The sequence below is a fragment of the Mytilus galloprovincialis genome, chromosome 3 (genome assembly GCF_965363235.1).
Source record: "Mytilus galloprovincialis chromosome 3, xbMytGall1.hap1.1, whole genome shotgun sequence".
NCBI classification, from domain to species: domain Eukaryota; kingdom Metazoa; phylum Mollusca; class Bivalvia; order Mytilida; family Mytilidae; genus Mytilus; species Mytilus galloprovincialis.
In genome coordinates, this window is record NC_134840.1 from 23,895,896 (window position 1) to 23,910,130 (window position 14,235).

A 14,235-nucleotide genomic window follows, 5' to 3' on the forward strand; every position below is an offset into this window, starting at 1 on the left:
CCCTCATCAAATAAAACATTCGTATCCATAGATAATATATTACCTGCCCATACAGGAGCTACCGCCGTTTTCAGTAGCACATTTGTACGCATCTGTGTCGATGAATGCAAAACTTAGTATCTTCCTGGTTTTCAGTGTCATTTATAAGATTGACGGGTGTAGATTGAATCTGTTTATTTGTATTGCTTGTAATGAACGCTAAACCTTCGCTGTTAACATTATTACTCGCACTACATAAGCTGGAATGATGTCTCTGGTTGCAGTGTCGACACGTTCGTTTCGATTGACACTCATTAGCATGATGATTTCCTAAACAGTTAAAACATAAATTATCACTAATTACGATAAACATTCGGGCTGTGCTATCACTAATATTGGTAAAGTTTGTTGGCGCATGTATTTCTTTACAAAAAACACATGGTCTCTCCGTAATATTCCGGGGTTGGCTCTTCGCGTTGTATGCTGTGTGTATTCGCGGTGATTCTATTCCTGTATGAAATGTACATGTAGATGCGGTTGTGAAGTGACTTTCTGAAGACTCGAGATATGTACCTGTATTTTTTCCCGCCTCCATGATCTGAATTTCGTTAAGTATACTCTTCCTCAAATCTTTCAAATTCCAACTTGACGGTCCGTGTTGTCTTGCTAGGTTTTGGCGTATTTCTGCGGGCAACTTGTTCAGAATAACGGGTACCAGTAGTGAACCATAAGTGTCTGTAGTCTGTCCGAGTGACTCTAGACCTCGTACGTAAGTTTCAGTTTTGTCTTAATAATTGCGGAGGCTTACTAAAGTATAAATCGGCGGCGAAATCTCAAGTAGAGCTTGCATGTATGTTTGTATTATAGTATGTATCTGTCCATACCTCTCTTGTAACAACGAAATAGCTTTGCCGTAATTAGTGTTTGTCATAGAAAAACCTGATATGGTCTGAAACGCCTCTCCCTGTAGTAGTGACTTTAAGTAGTTAAACTTCTGTACGTCGCTGAGTGTTGGATTAATTGTGTGAATAGATGTCTCATATGAATCCCAAAAGGATTGCCAATCTAGAATATTCCCTTTAAAAGTAGACAAGTTCAACTTTGGTAACTTGTGGTACTGATTATTTGTGCTAGAAGACGAATGTAAACTTGGAATATGAATAGACGGGTTCGTAGTAGGAATAATCTCTGATATAGCGGGGTTACTTGTATAAAACGATGCTGCATTCGATTGTACATGAGATGTCGACGTGAAACAATTGGCGTGCGGGTTCAATTGAGAAGAGTCGCTTGCGGGTACACTATTTGCTGTAGGTGAAATCAAGGTATGCATGGGTGTATCAGAGGGAGTAGTGTTACTAGCTTGAAAAACGATAGTATTGACGGGTAAATTATGACTTTTCGACTGGGAGGGATTAATGAGTTTTCTAATTTGACGAATTGTTTTAATCTAAATCGAACATGTACTCATCTGTTTGTTGAATTTCATCCACCACGTCTTCATCCGAGCTTGCGTCCACAATTTTATCATTCAGATCTTTAAGAATATTCTTTTTCTGTAACACGGAATCTAAAATAGCTGTGACGTCCTCAATTTCTATTTCGGAAGTGTCTCGTATGTCTCCAAAATTCTTCCAAAGTCTTGTAATTGCTCCCTTATGTCCAGAACGAACGGCTTTCAGCTTTGTATCCATTTTCCCTTTTGGTCACGGCACCATAAATGTCGAGGCTAACTTCTAATATCGTATACAGAAAACAATACAACCATACAGTTTGACGTTTACTTCATTCTCATAACTACTAAGGCCACGTCGCACACTGACGTCAACCCTAGATACATAACAGTAAAACGCGACGTCTTGACTCCCGCGGTATTCTCAACAATACTAAAAGATGCAATCTTAATAATGTCATACAAGAATATCTTGAAACATTTTTTGATAGGTGGTACAATATTTTGTCTCTCCTGTTACCATTTTCAAAAGAAATTTTGGGTTATTAAGAAAAGGTTTAGATAAAATTAAAGCTTGTTTTACGGAGTCAATTAGATGGTTTTCAAGAGAATAAACGTCTATATATATTCATTCTGTAAAATAATAGATTATTTGCCAATTTTCCAGGTTGTACTGAAAAATGCCTCTAAAGGTTTTAAAAATTACCACCAGTAATTCAAGTCTAAGATAGCCATTCATATTGTTCGGCATTTTTTTCTCTCTTTCAAATAAACCCAACATCAAGTAAATCCCTCATCAGTTAGTTTACTTTTCTCCTTTTTTCATTGGTAATAGGAACGTACGTTTATGATATATCACTATATAAAAGTCTATCCTGTTACCGTTTTGTCTATCCTGTTACCGATATCAGTATTGCACCTGCAAATGATTAATTGGGAAGAATAAGACGTTATAACTTTAAGATGAGTTCAAACAACGAAATATTTCATTCGTTTTGCAACTATATGTTAAGAAAAAAAAATAACGACGTTTCTGTCTACAATTGTCTATCCTGTTACTGTAACCATAGCAACCATAGTAACAGGATAGACAAATTTCTTCATTTTTGAATTCTGTGGTGAAATAATTACTCCCTTTGGTGAAGTGATTATGGTTTTCTGTTGTGAATTTGTTTTCCAACACGTTATTGCACTTTTTACAAGTATACTGTTGGTGTATCTAATCAAAATTGTTGGCAACAGCATAGACATGAAAAAAAGTACCCTCAAATTTTTTTCACTAAATGTCTTTAACATTTTTTTCTCTACACTGTCGTTCAAGAAACGTGGCGTTTTAAATGTAAAGGTAACTTTGCACTTTTGAAATCAACATTGACTGATTCGATATTCATAGGGAGAACAATATCACGGCTGATTTAAGTAGCGGTAACAGGATGGACATGAACTTCCCGTACGCTGATTCAATTTATTTTCTAGATAGTATGTTACATATAATGATTAAAAAGGTACGATATTTCGTTAGAGTAATTATTATTAACGTTCTTAAAAAGTCCCTTTTGCAAATATCAAGGCGATCAGAAAATCGGAAAAAAATCATTTGAAATGTGTTTTTCTGACACTGTACGCACACAAATACCCCCAAAATCGGACTTAAATACATTTTAATCTGATCAAAATAGATGTAAATCGTATTAATTATCAATGTTCTGAATCATAAATTCGACAAGCTATCATTTAAAAAGTATAAACACAAAAATACAGAACTCCGAGGAAAATTCAAAAAGGAAAGTCCAAAATCAAAAGGCAAAATCAAAAGTCCAAACACATCAAACGAATGGATGACAACTGTCATATTCCTGACTTGGTACAGGCATTTTCTAATGTAGAAAATGGTGGATTGAACCTGGTTTTAAATCTAGCTAAACCTCTCACTTGTATGACAGTCGCATCAAATTCCATTATATTGACAACGATGTGTGAACAAAACAAACAAAAACAACAGGCAAAAATGTCGCATATTGGGGTAAAATAGTCTAATTTGTTTGGTCACATTCGTGAAAAGAGAACGGGATTGCAGTTACGACATAAGGAACATATCCGATATCATCTGTGAAACGGATATTCAATAACGGTCAACCAACTCGTGATGGCGTCCGTAAAATTTACAAAGTGATGATTTCAACTCCACCATTTTGGAACTTTTGGTTTAAAAATGAAAATTCACACAATTTGGAAGCTGAAATCATCTCTTTTGTCGTAAAGTTTTGTTTTCAACCGACCCTCATAGTCAATTTCTAGATATAAGTCATAATCAAATGGCAAAATCAAAAGCTCAAACACATCAAACGAATGGATAACAACTGTCATATTCCTGATTTGGTACAGGCATTTTCAAATGTAGAAAATGGTGGATTGAACCTGGTTTTATAGCTGGCTAAACCTCTCACTTGTATGACAGTCGCATCAAATTCCATTATATTGTCAACGATGCGTGAACAAAACAAACATACCCAAAGAGTAAAAATTTCAAAAATAGGGGTACAGCAGTCAACATTGTGTTATCATCTTAATCACTATAAAAACAACAAATGTAACGAAGAAGCACAAAAAGGCATACATAAAATTTAACATGCTCATTTTGCTTATCTTATACGATTTTATTTATCTATGTAAAGTCTACCCGTAAAGGATGGAAGGTTTTCAGTACTGGTGTAAAATTGCGCGTTTGAAATTCGCACAGGTAGACATAAAATAATTTTGTCAATTTCTAGATATAAGTCATAATCAAATGGCAAAATCAAAAACTCAAACACATCAAACGAATGGATAACTATAAAAACAACAAATGTAACGAAGAAGCACAAAAAGGCATACATAAAATTTAACATTCTCATTTTACTTATCCTACACGATTTTATTGATCTATGTAAAGTCTACCCGTAAAGGATGGGTATTTTTTTTTTATAGTGATTAAGATTATAACACAATGTTGACTGCTGTACCCCTATTTTTGACATTTTTACTCTTTGAGTATGTTTGTTTTGTTCACGCATCGTTGACAATGTAATGGAATTTGATGCGACTGTCATACAAGTGAGAGGTTTGGCTAGCTATAAACCATTACAACTGAAATTTTCATGAGAATACAAATTTAAGCATGGGTGTAATGAAAATTCGACATTTTTTGAAAATGACCCGGGTAGATAAAGGCAAAGTCTCGATTAAGCTAAATAACTAATTGTATTGCTAATTGAAAACTGTCTTGTTTTGTGTCAGTGTGGCATCTTATGCTACATATATATAAAGTAGAATCCAAGTAAATACTAATACTTAGTATACAACTCAAACGATCGAACTACAGTTACAGAATGATTATAATCCTAATAAAAGCCTTATTAAACTATGTGAGATAATGAACCCGTGTGTGGTCGAAATGATAGATACATAGAAACTGTCACAGTATCAATTATCAGCGGATGTAACTGTTTATATTAATGTCACTACACACTTCCATCTTTAGATTTCACATAACCTTAATGTTTATAGTTCATTTAATTATCACTGAATGAATGAAAACACAATCAGCTGTTTTTACTCTAAATTTATGAATGAAATTCTGCACATATATTTATCTATAGAATTTTAAACTGAATGAACTTTTACAATTATAGTGTATTTCCTAAATCCTACTAGAAATTGAAAATAAGCAATATGTAAATCTATTTTTGCATGCAAAACAAAGAATAGGTAGACTGCCTTATTTCTTTAACATTTTAGCCATTGCCTTAACCAAAGTTCTTTCAATTTTAATCATACACAAAATCTCCATATCTATTTGGCGGTTTCCGTGTTCTGGTTAGTCTCGGAGTCTCAACGGTAGGTTTTACAACGGATTTTGAATTGTTACTAGTGTCACTAGAGGACCAGACGGTGTTTCTACATCTGCTTGATTGTCGGATACTACTGGAATCGGAATATCTGGAATCTCAGAAATATCTGGCAATTTATTGTCACTATACTGATCATATTTGTGTCTGATCTGATTCTGATGTCGTTTAACAGTTCTACCATCGTTTAATTCAATGACAAACGAAACTGGTTCTGTTCTTTTAATTAAAGTTCCTGTAATCCATTTAGCTTCACGGTTGTGACTCAAAATGTACAGTCACTATCTCCTACATTAAAATTTCTCACTTGAGCTGTCTTATCATGAGATTGTTTTTTGTTTCTGTTGAACACGACTGTTAATGTTCGGATATGTTAAGTTTAGCAACGATCTTGATCTCCGTCCCATTAACATTTCAGCTGGAGCAATAGCGGTTGTGGCATGTGGTGTTAGTCTATACGTAAATAAAAATTTCGCCATTCTTGTTTCTATACTTCCCTCGGTAACCTTCTTCATTCCCTCTTTACATGTCAGAACAACACGCTCGGCCAACCCATTCGTGCTAGGTTAATATGGTGAAGAACGAATGTGCTTAATTCCGTTTCTTTGAACAACATCCTGGAATTCCTGACTAGCAAACGGTGTTCCATTATCACTCACGATGCTTTCTGGTTATCCATGAATTGCAAACATAGTGCGCAATTTCTCGATAGTGTTTGCACTGGGTGCAGAATTCACTACATGTACATCCAAATATTTTGAGAGTGCATCAACACATACTAAGAACATTTTCCCGTACAGTGGCCCTGAAAAATCAATATGTATGTCGATTGACTTGACATTTGTGACATGCACGAACTGTCTGTTCAATTTCTGCGTCCATATTAGGCCACCAGACTTTCATACGTGAAATTCCTTAATGACCCTCGTGTAGTTCTTGAAGAATAATTTCTCTTCCAGGGTTTGGAATAACAACTCTACCACAATAGACAACTGTCAAATACACTTAACTCTGTTTTTCGACTAAAATAAGGCTTCATTTCATCATTGTCTCTGTAATTTGGCCAACCTTTCAAAACATAGTTAGTTATTTGTCCCAATATCGGATCCTTGCGTGTCCATACTTTAATTTGCTGGGAAGTAACCGGCGTAGAATCCATGTGATTCATTAGCATGATCCTTTCTGCGGGTACTTCCGTTTTCCCTTCTCGGTTAAACGGTAGACGGCTTAGTGCGTCAGCGTTAGAATTCTTCTTTTCTTCTTTGTAAACTATCTTATATTCATATGCGGACAGTGTCAAAGCCCAACGCTGAATTCTTGCGGCTGCCATTGGTGGAATACACTTATTTTCGTTAAATAATCCTTGCAATGGCTTATGATCTGTATAAATGGTGAATTTTCTATCAAACACATATTGATGAAATTTCTTAAGTGCGAATATAACGGCTAATCCCTACTTCTCAAGAACACTATAATTCCTCTCGGCGGGTGCTAGCATGCGCGAAACATATCCAACCGGCCTGTCACATCCATCTTCCATTTTGTGCGACAGGACGGCCCCTATTCCATACGTTGAAGCATCACACGATAGAATAATGTCCTTGTTCGGGTCATAATGTACCAACACTTTAGAAGACTTTAGTAAAGTTTTTGATAGTTCAAAAGCCTCTTGTTGTGATTTTTTCCATTCCCATTGTTTTGGCTTTATCAACAGTTCATGCAACGGTGCTAGTTTTGAAGATAAATCCGGCAGAAATCTGTTGTAGTAGTTAAGCATTCCTAAGTAAGATTTTAACTCGGTAACATTTTTATGTTCCGGTGCCTCTGTGATCGCTTTGACTTTGCTTTCAACAGGATATATTCCATATTGATCAATTCTATGACCTAAATACACTACTTCAGGTGCTAGAAATACGCATTTGTCCTTGTTCAGTTTCATACCTGATTCCTGTATCTTGCCTAATACAGTTTCTAAATTGTTTATATGTTCACTCTTTGAACTTCCAGTGATAAGAATGTCGTCTACTCTCACAACAACTCTTGGTATTCCTTGCAACACATTTTCCATTGTTCTTTGAAATATTCCCGGTGCGGACGAAACTCCAAACGGCAAACGATTATACCATAGGATCCTTTATGCGTGTTGATTGTTACACATTTACGTGACTCCTCGTCGAGTACAATTTGTTGATAGGCCTGGCTCAGATCTAGCTTGGAAAAAGCTTGTCCCCCACTTAATGTTGCATAGAGATCATCGGTTTTAGGGATCGGATTATTGTCAAGTTTAGACACTTGGTTAATAGTTACTTTGTAGTCCCCATAAATCCTTACTGATTTGTCCGGTTTTACTATTGGCACTATGGGAGCAGCTCATTCGGAAAATTCAACCTTTTCGATATTTCCCCCTTTTTCCAATCTATCAAGTTCTTTTTCAATTTTTTTCTTTGAGTGAATACGGCACTGGCCTTGCTTTGAAATATTTAGGTGTAGCATCTTTATCTACATAAATCTTTGCTTTAGTCCCCTTTAATTCGCCTAGTCCTTCTTTGAATACTTGAGGGTACTTACGTAACAAGTCTTGAAACTCCTTGTCCTTTTCCGGTTCCCGCTGATTGTGTGACAATTGCTCAATTTTGAATATTGATTTCCAGTTTAGTCGTAGTTTATGAAGCCAATCACACCCCCTTAAACTCGGTCCCGTTCCATTAACCACGGTGATCGATAAATCCACACTTTGACTGTTGTATATAACGGTAACATTCCGTTTTCCTAATACATCAATTTTCTCTCCTGTGTATGTACGCAAACTACACAGTGATTTTTCTAATGAATGGTCACTTCCAAAAACTTGTTTACATGTCTCCTGACTTATCACTGAAACTGATGCACCTGTATCGATTTCCGTATTTATTTCAGTGTTGTTGAGTTTAACGGACACTAGATACGGTTTCCTTTTTGTATCTTCCAATTGATACATTGTATAGGTATCCTCAATATCGTCACTATCCTCCTCAACAAAATGTGTTTTAGTCGGACGCTGCTTAGGGTACACTTTCCCTTGCTGTGTTTGTTGCTTAAATTTCGGTTTTTCTTTAGCATTTTGCTTTCCCTTATTTCGACATTTTTTTTGCTAAATGTCCCTTCTTATCGCACACATAACACTTTGCGTCTTTCCATTTACAATACGTGGCATTATGAGATCCTCCACATCTGTAACATTCCTCATTACGAATTGTAACTTTGTGTACTTGCTTAGGTTCCCGAACTTGCAGATCGTGTGCGTCATCAAAGTGAAAGGGTTAGCGCTATAAAACCAGGTTTAATCCACCATTTTCTACATTTGAAAATGCCTGTACCAAGTCAGGAATATGACAGTTCTTGTTCATTCGTTTTTGATGCGTTTTGTTATTTGATTTTGCCATGTGATTATGGACTTTCCGAATTGATTTTCCTCTAAGTTCAGTATTTTTGTGATTTAATTTTTAGCTGCCATTTCCATTGCTGTTGCAACTTCCATTGCTTTTTGGAATTTCAATCCAGTTTCAGCTAACAAACGTCTCTGAATACGGTGTTCTTTTATTCCACAGACAAGTCTATCTCTCAACATATCATCAAGAGTAGCTTTGTAATCAGAAGGTTCAGATATATGTCTAAGCTCTGCTACAAACTGACTCACCGATTCGTTTGGCTGTCCCAATCTACTGTTAAACTTGCACCTCTGTACGATAGATGACGGTTTTGGATGTTGGTGATCCGTGACTAACTTAACAATGTCATCATCAGTCTTCTCCCCTGGCTTTTGCGGATCACTTAAATTCCTCATAAGTTTATATGTCTTTTTGCCACAGGCACTTAAAAGAATTGCTCGTTGCTTTTCCATAATTTTAATGTTATTTGCAATAAAATAATGGTTAAGTCTTTCGGTGTATTGTATCCAATCTTCTGAAATGTCATTAAATTCGTCAATACGTCCAGAATTTGTTGGAATTATTATAGGTGGTGCAGCTTCGTCTCCCATTGTTATGTTCACAATGTATTCACTAAATCGAAAAAAGTTTTAAATCCTTTGTCGCCAATTTATTTGGCATCTTATGCTACATATATATAAAGTGGAATCCAAGTAAATACTAATATTTATTATACAACTCAAACGATCGAACTACAGTTACAGAATGATTATAATCCTAATAAAAGCCTTATTAAACTATGTGCAGATAATGAACCCGTGTGTGGTCGAAATGATAGATACATAGAAACTGTCACGGTATCAATTATCAGCGGATGTAACTGTTTATATTAATGTCACTACAGTCAGCATTGCCTGCCTAAACGTTTATTATCTTTATTTCATGTAATAGCAAAAGTCTTTTGTTTTGGATCATTATTGCCTGCCAAAACGTTTATGATCTTTATTTAATACGATTGGTGTCTTTATTCCCTCCCTCTTGCCAATGCTGTCTTTACACACTTTTCAGACTATCAATGCGGATATTTGATAGGCTACCATTTAATTGTGTTTTTTTTTTTTTATTTTATGGCTCGGTTTAACTTACTGTATGTATACATGAATTGTTCGTAAATCATGTTATGGTTTTTAATGTTGCCTATTTAATTCAAATTTGTAATTATTCAAATTATATATTTAAAAAAGGACTTGAAGGTGTATCCCAATTTTGTTTTAAATGCTATGGTCTTTAGAGGTAAGTACACCACAAAACAAAGTTTTTATATTTGACTAAACTGGTTATTAATTAAATGGGTTTTTCTCTTTCGATAAAATTTTTTACTTGGTTAAAATTTACATCTTTTAACTTTCGTCGCAATTAAGGTGAAGAAAAATTATATGAAAAATTACTAAAAGCTGGAATATTATTTCAAAGGTATTTTTCAATTTACCACTTTATTTACGTCCATATAATATAAACCTTTTAAATGTATTGCATTGGAATAACAGTATGTTTAAAATAAAGTCTGTATCATGCAAAGAAGAAAATAAATTTATTTATTTTATGTTTAGCAATATATGAATTTTAATTTTATATATATATTTATTTTATTATTTTTATTATTTCTTTTTTTCAATAGAAAAATCAAATTTCCGATGTTAATTAAGTGTATTTTAAGTTTAAATTAGAAGTCCTCAAGCTTATCAGTGCCGGATAAGTAAGTTTGGTGGGTTACCCCCTTTCTTATAGAGGTATTATCGATATAAATTAGTATTAAATTTTAAAAAAAACCTGTATATTAAAGATTATGACTATAGCTTAATTTTTACCGAATCATTAGTTACGCAAATTACTTCTAAAGTATTATATCAATAGTCCATTGCAAATTTTGCCAATTATCGTTAAGATTCTGTTATTACATACTTTTTAAACAAATTACTTCCCTTTGTCAATCGTAGACTTGTTCTATACCGGACAAAATTGGCTTATGCCAATGCAAACCATGATAAATTGAAAGTGATGTATCGGCGGTAAAACTTATTTTCCAGGAGAAAAAAAATTCTGATGTCAAAAGTATTTAGCCTAAAAACAAACCAATGCAATGAAACCTTTTTAAAACCTTAAAGATAATTCACATAACGCACAGGTAAATTTGCTCTTTCTGCTAGCTCTCCATTGTAAATAAAAATTTATGTCCTTCGTAAGGGGGACAACTCAAAAAGGGATCTCTAAATACAGGGTCAATTACAGGAAAGTTATATATATATAAATTGTATTCACGTCGCCAGAGTCCTCGGTTGGGGGATCCACTATTTCAGTCTAAGAGTGGATTTGTGGCAGATTTTTCTCCTCACCTTTGCTATTATTTGTCATTTATTCAATTGATATGATATTAGTTGATGTAATTTCGTATTAATTATGTATTATCATTTCATATCAAATATGAACTTTTATGTCAAATGTTTTATTTGCAAATGTATTTTTTGCATTTTATGATTTTGAATAAATTACCTTTAAAGTGGCAGGTTTTAGATTTATTAAGACGTCTATCAACTTCGGACAGCGTACACGCCGGCCAAAACGACATTCAATCCCGTTGACAGAAAAACAATTAAATTTTAACTTGCACGTCTTTTAATAGCACCATTTCAAAATTGAAATATCATTTTTTTTGGGGCAATTTAGCGTGGTGCGATTGATTTTGTAGGAGTTTTACTCCATCCACAACAGTAAATACACGTGTCTTTGCGCAAGAATATACATCACAGCATAGCATTCTCCGATTTTCAATATTTTGATCAGTTGAATGAGAAAATTGTAATTTGGAAATGTACATACCTTTCGAAGCGATGACAAATAGATTACCTTAGCTGTATTTGGCATAACTTTTAGAAATTTTGGTCCTTAATGCTCTTCAACTTCGTACTTTATTTGGCCTTTTTAACTTTTTTGGAGTCGAGCGTCACTGATGAATCTTTTGTAGATGAAACGCGCGTCTGGCGTATATACAAAATTTAGTCCTGGTATCAATGATGAGTTTATTTACTCAACTCAAGCATAACTGGAAAATTTTCTCACGGTTTTCATTGCAGAACGATTGTTCTGCGTTTGTCGATTACCAGCCATGGGATTACTATATCAGGAGAGTGTATAAAATTGAAAATGGAAATGGGGAATTTGTCAATGAAACAACAACCCGACCATAGAACAGACAACAGCAGAAGGTCACCAATAGGTCTTCAATTCAGCGAGAAACTCCCACACCTTCAGCTGGTCCCTTAAAACATATTTATACTAGTTCATTGATAATGGACGTCATACTAAACTCCAAATTATACACAAGAAACTAAAATTCAAGATCATACAAGACCTGACTTGTGACAGGCACAAAAATGTTTTTTGAGATCTCAACCCTCCCCTATACCTCTATCCAATGTAGAAAAGTAAACGCATAACAATACGCACAGTAAAATTCAGTTCAAGAGAAGTCCGAGTCCGATATCAGAAGAGGTAACAAAAGAAAATAAACAAAATGACAATAATACATAATTAACAAATGGTATAACATAGATATAGGAAGATGTGGTGTGAGTGCCAATGAGTCATATCTCCATCCAAATGACAATTTATAAAAGTAAACATTATAGTTCAATGTACGGCCTTAAACACGGAGCCTTGGCTCACACCGAACAACAAGCCCCAAAATTACTAGTGTAAAACCATTCAAACTGGAAAACCAACGGTCTAATCTCTATAAAAAAAAGTATGTTTTATTAGCTATATATAGTATAAACTGCAAACTGTATTGTTCGAGGTCTTTGTAATATTTATGTGTATGTGTGTTTGATTTTTTTTTTGGTCAGATGATCATTTTTATGTCCGTGATGTATGTATACACATTTGTGGATCCCATATATTATCAAACAAACCAAATATGTCTGTTTGGGTTAATATGAAACAAAGTTTAACCCATCATTTATTTTCGCGGAAAATGACTGTACCAATTCTGGAATATTATATATTTGTTTAACCCTTCATAATGTTAGTTTTATAGACCTACCCCGTTTTTTAATTAACTTTTGAGTTCGGTTTTTTTTATCAATATTTCATGAACTTGTTCGGGCTCGACTGTACTTTAAAGTCTTCTATCGGTTATGTCAGCTTTCAATATATCAAGCATCATAGAAGAGACAGTGAGTGGTGTTATGCATATCTGAGGCTTTCAAATTTTATTTTGAGTGGAACGGTATCAAAGTCACGCATTTTTAAACAAAAAATCTTTCAGATAGTAAAGATTTCAAGTATTTTTCTTATCTCACAAATAAGTTAATAGAACACATTATTAACTCAATATAAATATTTAATTGTCCCTGAAGGCAGAAAACAATATTTGACTGCAGTACATATAAATACATATTATTTTTAATATCTACATTCTAAATAGTGAATTAAAATTACATTTTTTCGAAATCTATATACATTTAAATGTATTATCAAAATTCAAAAGGAAAAACAAAAACAAATCAACCACTTACAATCATATTGTTTGTATGACGCTTATTGTCATTTTGATTGCATGATTCTAGCGTTTTAACGTTTTATGTGGTGATTTGATATTTCGATGAACAGATTGTTTTAGTTGTTCTACATATATACTTTCATTTCAAACAAACCATCAAATCAAATCATCAATGAATACTTGACATGTGTTTAATATGTCTGCTTATGACGAGTTTCGTATTCGAAGTGGAAAATGTTACACAGGAGAAGATATATGCCTTTGTCGGCCAGTATGTGTCCGTTTCTGTTTATTTTGGATGCTTCTGGTTATACAGTCCTTGATTTGTACAATGTTATTCAGAACTATGAACTCAGAAAGTTGTGACAATCTATTGAAGCTTTCCTCGCTGTACTGGAAGTTGGTGCAGTGGAATGTTTTTTGGTCGTCATATACAGTGAAGTTAGCGAACTCTTTTTCACTTTCATTTCGTTTGACTCCTAAAGTACAAATAATAATTAATAAGTGGAAATATCATTATTAATACAGGGTTAGTAAATACCTGATGACGTTTACTGACCATGATATAATCGTATTAGGTCACTAGCGCACTGTGTAACGAATTAATCTTATATACTATGCAGTATGGTCAAAAAAGATATAGTTGTAATACTTGATCTCATAATTTAGCACATTTCAATTATTTAATGTGAGAAAAATCAGATCTATACTATTAAACGAGAAAAACTTATTTTGTGTGTCACTTCTCTTCCTTCCGCAATAAATAAATCATCATGCCTCTGTGTCATATAGGTACCATGCATAGTCGCATTTGTTATCCATTCTTATTTTTATTCACTTTGGGTTATTTTGAGAGAAAAACTAAACAAAAAGGCGTCCAGATATTGTTTCCGTCATCTGACCGGCTTTTAGTCAAATACAAGACTTCCGGTTTCAAACTTTCATAATTAC

At 34.1% G+C, this 14,235-nt stretch overlaps 2 protein-coding genes across 3 annotated transcripts in view; both read right to left on the reverse strand.

Annotated features, from left to right (window-relative positions):
- Positions 1-8,794: 8,794 nt before the first annotated feature.
- LOC143066236 (uncharacterized) lies at positions 8,795-9,337 on the reverse strand. The gene has a single exon (XM_076239228.1). It carries the CDS (start codon positions 9,335-9,337, stop codon positions 8,795-8,797), a length of 543 nt encoding a protein of 180 aa, XP_076095343.1.
- Positions 9,338-13,117: 3,780 nt separating this feature from the next.
- The window catches only part of LOC143067464 (cytosolic phospholipase A2-like), a 34,362-nt gene continuing 33,244 nt past the window's right edge, over positions 13,118-14,235 (reverse strand). For both annotated transcript variants that reach the window (XM_076240755.1, XM_076240756.1), the window contains exon 18: positions 13,118-13,763. In XM_076240755.1, coding sequence (XP_076096870.1) covers positions 13,522-13,763 — 242 coding nt within the window. In that variant the 3' untranslated portion in view covers positions 13,118-13,521. The remainder of the gene's footprint in view (positions 13,764-14,235) is intronic.